A 16,554-nucleotide genomic window follows, 5' to 3' on the forward strand; every position below is an offset into this window, starting at 1 on the left:
CACTTTTGCCTTTACCCAGCCCCCGCCCCCTGAACCAACCCCCCTCTCTGGGTTTCCAGCTTTTTCATCTTGCTTCTTGTAGTCTTTGATGGCAGAGAGGGACTGGGTGGCGGAACCCAGGGGAGGTACGGTCACACACATCTTGTGTTTCTTTTCCTCTCGCTAATCCAGTGGCTGAGTGATCCCTGCCTACAGGGCCACATTATTTATACATCACACAACTGTCTCCAAAATGAGCATGCACACACACACGCACGGGGTTGAGAGAGTGCGAGTTCAAAGAAGCCTTCCTCCCTCATATTCTCAGTTAGATAAACATAATCGGGGTCAATACACAGTGATGAAGAGGTAAAATGTTATAAGGTACTGTTGCCAGTGTAGCATGGCAATAATCATGCCAATGAAAATTCACTTGTTTAATGTAAAATAAATCAGAGAGTATGCCTTAAACTGATCTGTTCCAATTGAAAAAGCTGAATTAAAAATTTCAATGAAAAAAGTTGAACTGATTTCCAAGGTGAGTCCTAAAAGAACAAATAGTATAAACTAGTTTTACCAACCAAGTAATTTGATTGGACGAGAGACCTTCCGTGAGTTCTGATATAAGGTGCCTTCCAGTCACCCTGTAATGCCCTACGAAGTGGACTGCAGAAGGAATGCTGCCATTTTAAGGGAGACTCCAGACCGCAGGGTACTACGCAGGGAGCAGCGAACAACAGCTAGCACTATGGAGGGAGTTGACATGAATGTCATTGCGTGTGTTGTGAAGATTTTCTGGCGAGTTGATCGTGCTGGCTGACTGATTATAAACTTGCGAATATGTCCCTTATGTGTGTTTATGGTTTAATATTTAATAAATGTTTTTGAAAAATATCAATGATGTGGAAGTAATCTGTTCAGAAAAGTTGTTAAATCAGGTGGAAAACGAATTTATTCGTTAATTTTTACCTAGTTAGCGATAGCTAATATTAGTCATCACGAGATAAATATTTGATATCGCAAGCTGTTTGGCTAACATCAACCAGATATTAGCATTGTAGGCAATGTAGGTTCGACGTTATATAGATAGAGTTCAGCCTGTCCGCATTAACGAATAAAGGAACTGTCTAATTACACAGCTGTCAAAAGGAACAAATAAACACCAACAACAAAGGAGAACAGGCATGTCTTTTACGTGGCGACGTTGCAGGGTATTCAGAATAAAGGGATTCAGCTACAGATCCCAGGTCACTGGAGTATAATAGACTATAACAGAGTATGGCACGTACTACAGAGTGTAACAGGCTATAACAGAATATAACAGACTATAACAGAATACAACATAGTATAACAGACTATAACAGAGTATAACAGACTACTACAGAGTATAAAAGACTAACTGTATTACAGACTACAACAGAATAGAACAGTATAACAGAGTATGGAATGTACTTCAGAGTATAACAGACTATAACAAAGTATTACAGACTATAACAGAGTATAACTATACAATGGAGTGTACTACAGAGTATAGCTTAACTATACTCCGCTTTACAGGTGTGTTCTAGCTGTTTATTATATTAACGATTGTTATCTTACATTCGCTCACCAAAGAGACAGTCAACACAGTCTTATTTCCCTGATTCTACAATAAATGGAAACATACAGATAAATGTACACGATACAGAGTAGGTGGTCTGCGGTAACGTAGCAAGATAGTATGCAAGACAACGATGTGTTACTGGGCAAAAGTCCAGCCCAGTTCCGGAACAAATTATTATATAGGTTAAACAAACAAAGCATAATCTGTTGTTTCTTATTACTCTTAAGTAATAAATGGCTCCTGTAGATCTGTTGTAGATCTATTGTGTCGTGTAGTTATACTGAGTATGTTATCATCTTCGGCGACCGCATCGTACTGATATTGAGTATAGCCGCACTCCCTCTTGTGCGATATAAAGTTTTTATATAATGAATTGTAGAATACCCTATTTGTAGCCTACATAATAATTAGGTTTTCTAGAATGATTTGGAAAAACAAAATTAAAAGGAAGATAGATGGAAATAGTGTAGGAAAATATTTGTCAGTAGCTTTTCAGTAGTTTCAGTAGCTTTTATTTTATGCACTCAGGCTTCCTTTGATCTTTCTTTGATCTCATTTTCACTTCCCCCAGCAAGCCCAGGAGCTAATAATCCTTAGCTGCTGTTTTTGGGTCAAGATGACTCAGTGTAGGTCAGTGGTCTATACTGAAAAACAGAATGGTGTGTGTGTGTTCATCAAGAGGTCTGAACCCCCTCCCCTTAAGTACCTAAAGTTGATCAGGGAATTAAAAGCTATAAGACCTATATTATTAGGAAAATACAAAAATAAACTCAGTACAAAACCCAGTGCTCGGTTTCAGTACAATGACATATGAAAGTCTATGGAAAAGTACAATTATGCATAAAAACATAACGTTGTGTTCCATATAATACTCTGAACTGTTGTCTAAAATATATATGGTGTTATTGCTATATGTGTCTCTGCACTCCAGAATCAGCTGTGTTTACCTCTGGGCATGTGATTTATCATTTGAAGTAATCACACTTTTTGCAAATGATGATCTGACAGAACCTCTAAACCACTAACACCACCATGTCTTCAGTCTTCTCTGAGAAGCGTAGCCAAGCCTCTGCATGCAGGCTTTTTCAGTGCAGCGTGGTCTTGGTCTTGCAGTAGTAAACCATCACCCAGTGAGTTGGTAGGCGTATTCTTATAGGCAGAAGATAAGTGTCTGCAGTTCTGAATTCATCTTAATACAAAGTATAAAATATATGATACGCAGAATGCTTATAAAGAAAAGGTGCTGTTTCATGCCTGCGTTTTGTCTTTAATTAAACCTGGGAATGCTTGAAATGTAAATTGACTTCACTGTCCTAGATCTTAGGTTATGGAGGGCACAGTAGGCCTACAGCAAGTGGGCGTTTAAGTTCATTTTTAACCAGTAGCCCAGTTAAAACGTAGGCAGTACTTTAAACTGTAATGGTAGACGTGCATGTGATTACGAGGCATAACCGCCTCTGGTGTGTAATTAGTATTAGTTTAATTGTGAAACATAGCGCTACAGGACGCTTTAAAAATCGTGTTTTCTGACGCTTAATATTGGCGGTCACGACCAGAATTAACCTTAGGCGACTGCAGAGGATCGTGCCTTAATTACAGTCAGCTGGTTTGCATTTAAACACCCACTTAAAGCCTCGACTATAATACCGTTCAAGTCTTTTTTTTTTTTTTTTTTTTTTTGTCTTGTGGTTGTCCGAAGAAGCGATTTCCCCTTCTCTGCTAAGGTAATTATCCATCGTTGACGGCTGAATCATGAATGGTTTACCTGAGGTGACTCGACAGTACTGTAGTCTACATGTAACGCTTTCAGGGTCGGTCAGGATAATATCCGTTATAAAAATGAACAAAACAGAAAAGCCTGTGTCGAGTCTTTGGGGTAAGTTGTTTGGCTTCATCTATAAAATAAAAACTTTTGCTGCCCCTTCCTAAAGAAAACCTTACTAAAATGTCTTAACGTATTGACTTTAGGTTGCGAGCTTACCGAGTCAAACAAGGAAGAGTCTTTTAAGGCGGACGACACAAACCATCAGCACCAGCTTGCGTTAAGAACAGTAAGTAACGTAACACGAAGCCTGTGCTCTTCGGAGCCCGTCTGACTAACCCTATTCCCTGTCCTACGTACCCCGGAGATGTGCTTGGGCCACACTGCAAAAGACGAGTTCAACATCATTGAGCTGGTTACCGGCGAGGGCAAGGCCCGTGCCAAAGCTGTCCCAATTGCCACTTTACACGCCAAGTCGATGCCTACAGTAAGTGAACTTGAGCTCACCTCGCATTTATTTCACTACCACACAAATTCTGAATCCCCTGTCTCCATCGACATCTGTCAGGTCAATTTGTCCGGTTTAGATTTGCATCCTCCTGTGACCTTTCGACTGAAGCATGGCTCAGGACCCGTATATGTTGGAGCTGAGCACGTGGCCTGTGAGTACTGCCTGGGCTGTACTGGGTTTGAGACCTGCTGACCCATTAGATGAACAAACCCTGCTGGCCATTTCAGTGGAAGACTACTCTGATGAAGAGGAGGGCGAGGAGGAGATGGATGAGGAGGTAGAGGAAGAGGAGGAGGATATCGAAGAGTCACCTGTGAAAAAAGTCACAAAAAATGGTGCTAGCAAAGTAAGGCTGAACTTTTAAAGTTACTTTATGAGCTTGTTCAAATTGGTAGAGGGCTTTGAATGAATGAATGATTTAATCCCTTGTTGATTCACTGAATCTCTTATTGAATTTAAGAGAAAGAAGCCAGAGAAGGGAGACGATGAGGGGTGAGCTCTGAATCGCTTCTGTAGTGACTGTACTGTGACCTGTTTCTTGGACTATAATCTAATCTGATGACCCTTTTTAAACAGTGATGCATCAGAGGGTGAAAACAATCCCCCTAAAAAGGTAAGACTTAAGCTTTGGTCACTTTTTAAAAATTGATCCCCTAACTACATTTATTTATTTATTTATTTATTTTTGCCTTAAGGGAAAAGGAAGAGGGAGAAAGCCAGTGAGTGCGAGGGTTTGACTGTGGCCCTGATGACGTCTCGAACCTCCAGAGTGAATGTGTGTTCTGCGCTCCTGTGAGCAGGGCGGGTGATGCTTCATGGTCAATACTGAAGTATTAATTGGATATCAATATTAATTGTGCTTTGTTGTATCCTGTTACCATTACACTGCAGCCATACTTGGGCTTTTTTTTCCAATAAAACCTCTTTGAAAGGTTTTCACTTTCAGGCACATGGTGACTATTAGAGTTTATTTTTGCCTGGGGGAGGGGGGGCTGAAATGCTTGTTTTCAAATACATTCCCCTGATCAGACCTGCCCTTGAATTGCTGAGTGTTTTTTGTAAGATACAGCAGTTCAAAACACAAGTTCAGGTTCATCTGCGTTTCATTTCTCAGAAGTAGTGACTTCTGTACTGTCTCACAACTTGCGCTGCACTGAATGTTCTGGTATACTGCATGCAAATGTTGGCCTATATTTGCACACCCACCTGTGTGGCTATACTAAAAGTGCTAAAGACGAGCCCTTGCTGTAACTTATTTAGGCAACAATGGATTATGGGATGGGGTTGAGATTTTAGCCATTAAATGCTCTGCCTTTGTGAAAAGGTTGGTCAAATGGGACTCCCAGAAAACCACTCCCTCACCAGGGCTATCCTGAACCAACAACCAGGTCTCAACTTTGTTCCTTACTGGTTGTTGGAAGCAGCTCGGACATCCATGCTTCTCACTGCTAGGACAATGAAGAATTGAAACTACATCCAGCAAGTTCTCTTAGATTCAAATATTTTTATTCGTGTACAAACACCATTCAAACTAGATCTCCATATTTAGCAGTGTGCTTCAGTGCATTGTGGGTAGGGGCCATGCTTCCTGGTCATGATACCCTGTGGGGGGGGGGGGGGAGAGCAAATAAGTCCCATCTAATATTTACAGGGTATAGAAAGCCTTAACCTAAGACTAGTTGCAGTTGAATATTTGAAAGTTAGTTTTTACATTTCTTTCTACATTCCTGGAAAAAAAGGGAGGTTCTACCTCGTTTCGTGTGTTTAATCAACATCAGTTTTCCTCAGGTATTTCTTCATCACCATGTTGACGTCTCCTTCGCTGCCCTCGGCTTCCAGCCTCTCTCCCTGCAAACCACGCCGCTGCTGGGAACTTCCGGAGCCAGACGAGTCTGAGTCTGAATCCCTGCGTGCCATCCTGGATGGGGGCAGTTCTCCGAAGTGCACGCTAAGGGCACGACGCTGGCCACCCCGGGTGCTGTTGCCCGCCAGGCTGCTGGTGGACTGGGCCCTGCGGATGGCCGGGACATCTGAGCTGGTGTCGCCAGCAGCTGTGTCCGTGACGCTGAGGAAGCGGCGGTTCTGGAAGACGAGAGGCTCCGCCCCCAGCTGGGCATCCTCGCCCTCAGCCACCAGGCCCCCTGGCAGTCGGCGGCGGGCTGGCTGAAAAGAACCCAAGCTGGACGAGGTTCTGGAGCACGGATCGCCCTCGTCTTCCTCTGGGATGGAGAGGTTGGAAAGATGGCGGCGGGGGCCTGTGGAGGACACTGCCGTGGTGATGGAGTCACAGGAGCTGTAGTGGTTCATCTTCCCTGCACTGGATGCCGGCGTTGGCACAGGCTGTATAGATTCGGACAACGAATGCAGGCTGGTTGCCCGGGGCAGGATCGGACTGGGTGGCTTCGAGATGCCCGAGCGCCCCGGCTCCTCTAGACCCTCGTCAGTTCCCACTGAGAGAGCTGAGGCTCGGCGGCGCAGGGCCGACACCCCGGTGGTTTGGTAGATGGGCAGGGATGCTGTGCTGCCCTCCAGCACCTCCGAGGCCCTGTCCCAGCCAGACCGCTTCTTCCTCAAGCCCTCCAGCAGCTCAGACAGGGCCGTGGAGGAGGACGCCCGGCCCAGACTTCCAGAGCTCTCTGGCGCCTTCTCCTCCAGTTCTTGGGAACAAGACCTGGCAGAGTACAGATGAGAAATCATTAATACCAAATCTGCATATTTCCATAGTAACACATGTTGGTGCTCTTTGGTCTTTTGACAGGGTTATGTAACGGCACTGTAATGAGGTTGTTTTATGGAAATGTACTCGCCTGAAGCTGCAGGTGCTCATTGTGTCTGTGACTGACTGGCGGCCAGTAGTACTCCCACTGTAGGGAGAGCCTGCATGCTTGCGACCCCCACGTGGGACCCCCAGCCAATGACGAATGCCCTCCCCCACATCCTCCGTGCTGATGCTGGACCCCACGCTGGACACGCTGTCCCTGCCAGAAGAGCACTGTGTTACACGGGCTGCCACACTGCACGTCAGCTGTCAGATCCCAGCACCTTCTGTGGCCCACGTGTTCCAGCATGCACAGGGATGGATCAAAAGCCCCCTGGTGCAGAGAGCTGCACCATGCTCCCGGCCCGGGCACTACGTGCACAATATCGCCTCTGATTTACTGCTCGACACCCAGCTAGGCCTGTGTGCTCAGTGACCTGCAAGCTCATTAGCCCAGACTCCCTGTCTTGGGAGTGCAGCCATTATCGCAGCTCTCCCTGTTCGACTCACTGATCCTCCACCTGCTTACAGCTCCACTGTGTCAAGGCTACGACATTAAACGGGCCGCTGGGGTCTCGCGACTTGTGCACACATGCTAGTCCTGTCCTCGCCTGCTCTGGCAGACAGGCTGTGTTCCGACACTGCTGGTGTGGAGAGAGCTGGCGTTCCCACTTGGCTGCTCCACTGCCGCTGGCCCCAGACAGCCGGCGGCTCGGAGGGGACGTGAGGTGCAGGGGTTGCTCTCCTTCCATGAGCTTTCACTACCCAGAGGTGAAACAGAGGCATGATGACAGGGGTCCCAACTAGCGTGCATTATTCAGCAGAAGAAGCAAATTACAGCTGGTGAACTTTTAAAGACATGCAAGCAGAAGAAAAACCGCAAACAATCTACAGCACTTGGCAGTGGAATTACGCAGTTATTATAAACACAAGTTTAACTTTAGCATGACATTGCACCCATGATCTTCATTCATTAAAGTAAAATCCAATTTTCCAAATGCAGTGTAGCACAAAGGTCATGATGCTGATGATAATACTACTGTCATTGCTGTTAGATTGCTTACTAAAGCAATGCCCTGCTCCTCCAATAATTCCTGCTCCCTACACAACTGCTAAAAAGTAATGTTCCTTATCTCTACCTCATCAGAGTTGCACTTAAATCTTGTACAGTCTGTAACTGGAAATGTACAGTGTAATGTGTTGCCTTTCTCTGCTGTGCTTACAGCTCATGGTTATTGATCATTAGCTGGCCCTTAAGGAGTAGGGGAGGGGGAGAGTGGCTGTTGGTGCTTACGGGCAGGACTTTCTCCCCTTGCATGTTTTCTAAGTTTAACATTAGCAAGCTTGTTAATGTTATCTAGTGATTTCCTAGTTCTAGTGCTTTTGAGCAACTGGGGACAAGATCTGAGACAGTAAAATCTGTTTTTCAGGTCTTAAGGAAGCTTAGAAAATGTTCTATGTGCAGTGGCATTAAAAGTTTCTGCTCATTAAGACTTTAGCAGAGTTTTGTAAAAGAGGACACTACATCTGGGGAGGGTGCATACTGCTGAGATACGATGAGGCTTCAACTGAGCGACACTTTCAGATGAAGTTAATCCATGTTACGCAAGCAGCACTTGGATCTCAGAGCCCACGTTCACTCCATCGTACACACACACACACACAACATGGGGGTGGGGGGCAGAACAGGTTGACAGAATGGCATGGGAAGCAGCGCTTACAGATCTCTCTTTCTAGAGAAGGACTCCACAGCAGTCTGTACACTGTCACAGCGTAGAAGAGAGACAGACAGTGAGCAATGAGAAGGGAAGGAAGAGAGGAGAAGATTTACAAGGGTTGGAGAGGCTAAGGAGAGTGCAGTGAAACAGAAGCTTTCAGCGGCTTTACGCTGACCTGTGGAAGATATCCAAAATGTGATGTAAACCCAAGAGATGGTGCATGTTTTTTGGAGGCTACTAAAAGGAGTATGAAGAACCACTGTGACTGTCTAGATATTTGGTTGGTGGAAGTGTAATTGGAGCAAATGAAAATTGCACTTGTGCCCCACTAAGTAAAGACCCCAGGGCTCAGGCGAATAAACAGCCCAGCAAGAGGCTGGATTTTCCCCATGTAATGGCTGCTTTTGGACTTACGATACTTCTACCTTCTCTTAATAATTAAAGAACAAATCAACTACCTTCGATTTGGTCTTGTAAGCTTTTTTTGCAGCAATTCTTTCGAAAGGTGATACCTCTCAGTTTCACTTTCATCACTTGACTCCACCTCCTCCAGGGCAGCCTGTAGATCAGCAATACGACGGATTGATGTCTCCAGATCTGCTTGTAGAGTCTGTCTCACTGCACTAAGCTCCTCCACTTGCATTTCCTAAGCAAAGATAAGATAAATTTCCAAGATAACACTGATGTCCCAAAGACAAATACAAAAGGATTCACTGCACAAGCCAACAAAGATAATAAAGAATTACAAGAAAAATAAATGACAATTCAATGCAGGACTGTTTGAAAGGAAATCAATTCAACTCTATACACAGACAGACATTCATTCATGATTGTTTTTTTTCCATGATCAAACCCACCCCGATTTTGAAACCACATAGCACACAATAATATATATTCCAGAATATAAATATCAGTAAATGAAATAAATTGCCTTTCGGTACATCATATAAATAGCTTGTTTATTAGTTTAAGGAATAATGCTTGATGAGGGCTTTACTTGAGCGCTTTATGGGAGAGGCAGAGACAACCCTTGATTTAATCAATCATTCATCCTGCATCTCCAGATCTCCAGGTCTGGCCTTCCTTCAATGGCTAGCCACTGTCTGCCTGTGATTAATTCTTATTGTCTTCTCAAGGTTATTGATACAACAAATCCTATTTCACTCCTCTTATCTCCATGACAACCACACCACCACCGGTGCCCTCTCCCTTTCTCAACCAATAACCTGGAGTGCTTGAGAATGTGTGTGTGTGTGTGTGTGTGTGTGTATGCACATTCATATGTCAGCGCTTGGAAGACATGCCTCCAGACCCACTGTTTGTGTATGCAGGAGGCATCAGTGCTCATGTAGTTAATATTCATAATACTGAATCCCCTTGCACTCTCAGCACAGAGGTCAAATTATATTACACCGAGGCAGGTGCCTCCTTCCTCATGTTAAATTATGAATATTTACTATTTTATCCCCCTCAAGGCTTCAGTATCTTTTCCTGTGCTCACTGGTATCTTAGAAAGGTGAACTGTAGCAGTGACATCAGGATATGCATACATGTCTCTTCAAGGCACCGGCATCCGGCACTTCAAAGCAAAGGGTGATGTTGGAAGGCAACAGTGAGTGAACGGCTCCAATCCACTGGTGCAGCAACCCATGTTCAGTCCGTTTTATGGTTGAGGAATACAGACATTTTACATTCATATATCATTCAAGCATTAAAGGTCTCTACCCTTCACTGTGTAGTCTGCACTCCAGATGCCACCTGTCCCTGAAACTACAACACATTTATTTTTAATACATTTTAGTGAGGTGACAATGAGACTGGTTAAGTAATATGTACTTAAGAGGAAAATGATGGAAATTAAGAGGGGAAAATAAGAGAGAATCTGCTACGATAACAGCACTGATGATGATGATGATTATTCCATATTTTCCCACAAATATAATGAGTAGTCCATGATTTCTCTGATTCTTTGTAAATGATTCCTAAAAAATTAAACGCAGCCTGTTGGTGGAGACCAAAAGCAACAGTTCTGCCTCCAGTGTCTGAATAAATGACGTTGGCCACTCTGAACTGCAGCACTACTGCAGAATCAAATCTCTGCTTCTAGGTCCATACAAGTCGCAATCTCCAGCTGTTTCCACTTTACCATGTCGAGCCCTTTCACTGCAACCCGGCTCCTCTCTACAGAAACACTCCAGTGTAGCAGCCCAGCTGACCAGTGGTGGCAAACTGCCTTATGTCTGTGTGTATGAGAGAGTGAGTTTGTGTGTGAACGTGTGTGTGGGTGCATGTGCGCGCGTGTGTGTGTGGTTGCATTTCTGTGTGTGTGTGTGTGTGTGTGTGTGTGTGTATATATATATTTGTGTGTGAGAGAGAGAGAGAGAGAGAGAGAGAGAGAGAGAGAGTGTTCGTGTGTGTGTGTGTTTATATATATATATGTGTGTGTGTGTGTGTGTGTGTGTGTGTGTGTGTGTGTGTGTGTGTGTGTGTGTGTGTGTGTGTGTGTGTGAGAGGGAGAGACGTGACAGGGTTACCAGCTCCATGCGACGGCGGCTGCTGTCCTGCTCTCGGGAGCTCAGATCTTCCATCTCCAGCTTCATGTCGGCCAGCCTCTGCTGGTAGTAGAGAGCGATCTCTTTCTCTCTGGCTTCAGCCTGGGCAGACTGCTCAAGCTCCTCCCCCAGCCTCACCACACTGTCCCTCAGACGTAGCACAAGCACCTGCATGCAGAACACACATCACAAACGTGTGTGTAAGTACAAACTACTGCACCCCATCAGACTGGACTCAGCTCATCAGCAAATCACCCAGCGCGCTAAGAAAATTCAAGAGCTGCAACTCTGTGTTGCGTGGAGGAGAGAGAAGCCCTGGCCTCTCCTAGTAGTGCACGTATCAACTACAGCAGATGGGTGGAGTGGGTTGGTGGAGCGCCTCTCTGGGGCTACGCTGACCTCAAACCTCTTGACCTGTCCTCTGTGAAACTCCAGTTTGTTCTCCAGGTCACAGACATATGCCTCCTGTTTGCTGACAATGCTTCGTGCCACTGTGGAGGACTCTAGGAACTGGACCCTCGCAACGCTCATCTGCAACTGGGGGGTCGAGGACAGGGGGGCAAATCAGTGACTGGAGAGCATCTGCTCAGAACCTCCAAATCTGCAGACTCTACAGTTCTGTCACATGAGCTTTCCCAAGGAGGAATACCACTAGCAATGACAAAGTTCTCATGTCTTGTCTCACTCAAGACTGACTCACACACATACACACATACACGCAGACTCTAGACAGCATATTTTTAAAATTTCAGCCATGTCTAGTCTCACCTGCTCCTGCAGACGTTGTTTCTCCTTCTCCACTTCTTCCAGTTCTGCCTGCAGTTCCCGAATCTGTGTGATATCACTGGAGGACTGAACACACCCCAGGAAGGATACTGGGTTAATGCGATGACCACTGTGCCGTTAACACAGTGCATGCGTGTCCGTGGAGCGCAGCCTCACCTGGGCAATGAGGGCCTTGTGCTTGTGCATGAGCTCGTTGAGGTCGTCTTGGTCCTCATCCAGTCGCTTCAGCAGCTCGGCCTTCTCATGCTGCAGGTGGCTCAGCTGTTCGTCCGCCTGTGACGGGAGAGAAGGTATCAGGTAAGAATCAAGCCCAGGACAGCCTTTAACTCCACCCACCACTAGCCCCATCACCTCCACCACCATCACCTTTACCCCCACGTGCATCACTGCCACCTCCCACACCACTACCTCCACCACCTCCACCTCCTCTATGTTCATATCTCTCACCAGGCTCTTGTGCTTGCAGATGCTCTCGAGCTCCAGTTGAGCGTTCTCCAGCTCCATCGCCAGGGTCTTCTGCATGCTCTCAGCATCCAGACGCCGAGCCTCACTCTCCTCCAGCTAGCGCACGCACACGCACATGCGCACACACACACACACACACACACACACACACACACACACACACCGGGGGAGAGGGCATCAGTGAGCGTATGCAACTAATCAACGTAAAACCGATGTGGTGGGTGTGTTAACTGTAACTGTAACCATGTTTGCACTGAAACCCTGAATCCTGAATCTTGGGTACTTCTGCTTGGATTGGGTCCCAGAACTCAGGTGTTACTCTTGGACCATTACAGTAGAAGCCACCAGAATGTTAAACACACAAGTACAGAGCACACACATGGGAGAGGAAATGACATCAGGTCTGTGGTGAAGCGTTTGATGCTGTTCCAGTGCATAGCTGTGCTTAAGTGTTGGGGGAAACCTGTTGAAAACCTGGTGAGATTTGATCCATACTAGCACCACATGGAGAAAAGTGCTTTGAGATGCTATTGAAATGATCTAATATTCTCAATGTATTATTATTATTATTGTTATTACCTGGCAGTGAAGTCTCTCTAGCTGTTCCTTGGTGCCGGGGGCTGGGCTCCGGCTGGACTTGTCCATGGTGGTCAGTAGCAGCTGGGCATCGCTGAGCAGTGCATGCGTCCGCTTCAGGTCACGACGAAGTCGCTTCTCTACATCAAAGTCTCGGTGGCCCACCTGAGGTGAGAGACAGAGATAGAGACAGAGACAGGAAGTGAAAGAGAGAGAGGAGAAGAGAAAAGAGAGGAAGAGAGAAAGAGAAAGTGCAGGAAACAGAGGAGGGGGGTTACAGTGTGATGGTGTAGATTACAGGGAGAAAACTGCCGTTTCCGTGTATGTGGTCTTCTCACACTGGAGTAGTGTCAGGAAGTCTTGATGTCTCTCCAATCTATCTGTGAAGCCTCATCAAAGCACAACAGAAAATCACTACAGAAAACCAATCTTCTCCTGACTGTCTGAAGAAGCAACCTCCAGGAGTTCCCAGAAACCTCCACCTGGCTGCACTAAACATGAGCTGTCAGAGCTTCAGAAAAAAACTGATATATGAGACATGAGTCTGCCGTGCTGGGTGGGTTTGGCGTTCAGTAGCTGAGGAGCACGATCGTTCATTCACAAACCCACTGTGATCCTCAACTCACCAAGTGACGCCACACCTTTAACAAAGCCAAGCAGAGGAAGGCTGCGCTCACGCATTTCCACAGCCAAGTACATGGGAGCTAACGAATCTTGCGATGCTCGATTAAACACCACTGACCTCATAAACTGGAAAGCGGGAGGGTTTGTAGAGCCAGCGGAGGAGGACATACATCACCCACCCCTTTAAAACTGGGCAGAAGAAAGGAAGTTTGAATGGACACGCTGACAACCGCAACGAGTCCGAGATAAAATATTTTCGACCTTGCGGCCATCCTTTCAGTGTGGCAGCGTTTATGACTCCACCCCCTGTGACTGAGGACACTTTATTCCAGTCAGAAAGGTGACAGGGCAAGTAACACTACCTGTTGGCCTGACTGGCAATGATCAAATGGAGACCAATGAAATGGCTGGGGACTAACGGAGAACAGAGTTATAAAGAGAAGGGAAGACACTGAATTGGCTCTCAGGGACAAAGTGTGTCCAGCTGGGAGAACAGCGACAGCAATGACAGGTTAACACACGCTGAGCAGCGCCAGTAAACGACGCTTCTTCAGACAGCAATATCCATGGCTAGTAGAGTCAAGGTAGAGGGCAAAGATGGTGTGTATGTGCGCGCGTGTGTGGGAGGGTGTGTCTAAGATGGGGGGTGTGTGTGTGGGGGGTGTTTGTAAGACGGTGTGTGCGCGTGTGTGTTACCTGTTCACAGAGGGTAGCGATCAACCCTTCTAAGTCATGCTTCTCATGTACTACCATCTGCTTTTCCTCATACTCTTGTTCCAGCTGCATCTCCAACTGCCTGAGCTGAGCGGACACACACACACACACACACAAAATGTCAAATCCATGTCAGCTCTTGCACGTTCTCTCTTCCACTCGTCCCGTGCTACTCACCCGTCTCTGCGAGGACTTCTGCACGTCTTCTAGCTCTTCATCCTTGTCCTCTAGCTCCTTCTGATGGATCTGCTTCATTCTCTCCAGTTCCATCTCAAAGCGCAAATGCATCTGGGAAGACGCATGAGCAGGAGAGCATGAGTTGGGTTCTGCTCCACGCCTCTGCTGCAGCACGAGGAGTGTGGAAACCTCAGCGGACAGAAGCTTACGAACACCATTAAGAGCCAAAGTGCAAAGCTCTACTCAATGCTGCCTTTTAGATTTGTCATCAGACTCACGCGGCAGGACGCTGTGTGAATCTGCAGCGTGTCATTTCTCAGCATGGAAGTCCTGCCCTGCTTACCAGGTGAAAGAACCAGTCTGTACCCCGCGCTCGGCTGTCGCCCTGGGTTACCTGTTCCTGCTGCTGCATCTTGGCGCTCATCTGTGCTGTCTCCAGGCTGCGCTCCCTGTCCCTGCTGTCTAGCTCGCGCAGCTGTCTCTTCAGCTCCGGCACGGAGTCGGAGTTGAGATGCAGAGGGACACTCAGGTCACGGATCTGACAGCACAGCTCCTCCTTCTGCTGCTGCAGGTGGGTGACCTCGGCCTGGCTCTCCTACATGCATACACACACACACACACACACACACACGTGTATATATACACATATGCATATACACTCCCACAGGTATACATACACACATACATGCATGCACACACACCTGGAATGAGCGGCGCAGGGAGAAGACGTCGGCCCCTAGAGCCGTGATCTCCTGGATCACCTTGTGCTTCTGCTCCCTCTCATTATCCACCTCCTCTAGAGCACGGGTGAGCTCGCCGTCAAACCTGCTCTCACACACACACAGAGACACACACACAGACACACACACATGCGCATACAGACACGCACGCACGCATGCAGGCATGCACACACACACACGCACGCACACGCACGTGCACACACAGGAGATGGGGAGAGGAGAATAGATATTAGAGCTGGAATTGCATAATGAATGCTAACCATCTCTATGCTAATGTGACATTTTGGCTGGAGTGGCAGACAGACCTCCTCTGCTTCCTGTCCAGCTCGTGTGTGCGAGTCTGTAGGCTGTCAGTCAGCACGCGGGCGTCCTGTAGGTCAGAGGTCGCGCGCCGGCACTGCCTCTTTAGCTCTGTCACCAAGCGCTTGGACTGCTCCAATTGAGCCTGCAGCTCCAGTACCTGCCACAAGGGGGCAGTGGCATTCAAAAAGCCAGCACAGTGTTAGAGTGCCACACACAGGCAATCAGTGAGTGGATGAGCACTAGAAATACTGCGCATGTCTAGCGTTTGCCATTCCTGACGTCAGAGTTTCCCCTTTTGTCAAACACACCTGATGATGGATTTAGGAGATTGGAATTCTGAGATTAGTAGAATGAGTACATTCATTTATGCTGGGATGTAGAAAATCCCACATTCTGTCCGGAGGCACCTTTTGGCCAGGACTGAGAAGCCCTGCCTTATCTGACATGCACAGTAGACCCTCCAGGCTGAGGGTGGAGGAAAGACGTGTGGCAGCATGTGAGGAGCGTTCAGACCTTGGCGTCCAGAAGCTGTCGTGCCTGAGCCTCAGCTTCCAGCCTCTCCTCAGTCTGACGCAAACGTCTGCGCACAAAATCTACTTCTGTCTGTGCACACTCCAGCTGCAGCTGCAGCTCACTCTCTGTACACACACACACACACACACACACACAGTGTTTTATTTTAAATACTTTAATTGGTTCCAATAAATAAATCAATTTAATCAAAGTTTACCAAATTTGTAAAAGAACAACAGTGATTCAATGTGCTTTTATATTCAAAATGTCTCCATTGTCATGACTTCCATCTTGCATGAAAGGACAATGGTGTCTAATTGTTTACGTTGCTTATTTTCTTCATCTGAAAGTGGAATTTGGTTTAAAGGCAGTGTGCTCCCAGCCAGACATCAAACAGCTTGTGTGCAGCTGTTTGAAGTTCTTTGAAAGAACGATATTGATTTAGAAAATGCCAGCAATCTCAGATGTAGGGAGGAACCAGGCCCCACAGCTGCCAGCAGTCGCACCGCTACACAGACATGGAGGACGTCTGCGCTGGCAGCAACGTGTTTGTGAGTACCGTCTGATCAAGAGTGTTGCATCATGGGAGAATAGTTATCTTTCCCTGTGGTTTCAGCCCAGTCATCTCCAGTCTTTGCTGTGTTCATATATTTTCCAGTAGAACCAGCCTCCCTCTCTGTCTCTCTCTCTCTCTCTCTCACACACACACACACACACACACACACACACACACACACACACAGAATGAGTAGGGTGGATTACCTGTGGTCACG

General features: G+C 46.7%; 2 protein-coding genes across 8 annotated transcripts in view; one reads left to right on the top strand and one right to left on the bottom strand.

Annotated features, from left to right (window-relative positions):
- The first annotated feature begins 957 nt into the window (after nt 1-957).
- Nucleotides 958-4,770, top strand: npm2b (nucleophosmin/nucleoplasmin, 2b). 3 transcript variants are annotated; one of them, XM_027019808.2, is made up of 8 exons: nt 958-3,458; nt 3,551-3,633; nt 3,712-3,831; nt 3,913-4,006; nt 4,083-4,201; nt 4,316-4,347; nt 4,432-4,468; nt 4,551-4,770. In XM_027019808.2, exons 1-8 carry the CDS (start codon nt 3,335-3,337, stop codon nt 4,590-4,592), a joined length of 651 nt encoding a protein of 216 aa, XP_026875609.2. In that variant the 5' UTR covers nt 958-3,334; the 3' UTR covers nt 4,593-4,770. The 3 variants fall into 3 exon arrangements, with proteins under 3 accessions (XP_026875609.2, XP_035391158.1, XP_035391156.1); XM_035535265.1 differs by having other exon boundaries at nt 958-3,306; nt 3,393-3,458; nt 3,712-4,006; XM_035535263.1 differs by having other exon boundaries at nt 3,712-4,006.
- Nucleotides 4,771-5,339: 569 nt separating this feature from the next.
- Nucleotides 5,340-16,554, bottom strand: part of LOC113568346 (unconventional myosin-XVIIIb-like) — a 32,649-nt gene continuing 21,434 nt past the window's right edge. For 3 of the 5 annotated variants that reach the window (XM_035535403.1, XM_035535402.1, XM_035535401.1), the window contains 19 exons: nt 16,544-16,554; nt 15,782-15,906; nt 15,271-15,425; nt 14,927-15,050; nt 14,620-14,820; nt 14,226-14,336; nt 14,031-14,135; nt 12,714-12,875; nt 12,117-12,230; nt 11,826-11,942; nt 11,652-11,735; nt 11,283-11,420; nt 10,866-11,051; nt 8,844-8,977; nt 8,335-8,376; nt 7,225-7,374; nt 6,663-6,833; nt 5,606-6,526; nt 5,340-5,457 (listed from right to left, as the gene is read on the bottom strand). The exon at nt 16,544-16,554 is cut by the window's right edge and continues 95 nt beyond it. In XM_035535403.1, coding sequence (XP_035391296.1) covers nt 5,620-6,526; nt 6,663-6,833; nt 7,225-7,374; nt 8,335-8,376; nt 8,844-8,977; nt 10,866-11,051; nt 11,283-11,420; nt 11,652-11,735; nt 11,826-11,942; nt 12,117-12,230; nt 12,714-12,875; nt 14,031-14,135; nt 14,226-14,336; nt 14,620-14,820; nt 14,927-15,050; nt 15,271-15,425; nt 15,782-15,906; nt 16,544-16,554 — 3,037 coding nt within the window. In that variant the 3' untranslated portion in view covers nt 5,340-5,457; nt 5,606-5,619. The remainder of the gene's footprint in view (nt 5,458-5,605; nt 6,527-6,662; nt 6,834-7,224; nt 7,375-8,334; nt 8,377-8,843; nt 8,978-10,865; nt 11,052-11,282; nt 11,421-11,651; nt 11,736-11,825; nt 11,943-12,116; nt 12,231-12,713; nt 12,876-14,030; nt 14,136-14,225; nt 14,337-14,619; nt 14,821-14,926; nt 15,051-15,270; nt 15,426-15,781; nt 15,907-16,543) is intronic. The other 2 variants (XM_035535404.1, XM_035535405.1) reach the window with 2 other exon arrangements.

The sequence above is a fragment of the Electrophorus electricus genome, chromosome 17 (genome assembly GCF_013358815.1).
Source record: "Electrophorus electricus isolate fEleEle1 chromosome 17, fEleEle1.pri, whole genome shotgun sequence".
Classification (NCBI taxonomy): domain Eukaryota; kingdom Metazoa; phylum Chordata; class Actinopteri; order Gymnotiformes; family Gymnotidae; genus Electrophorus; species Electrophorus electricus.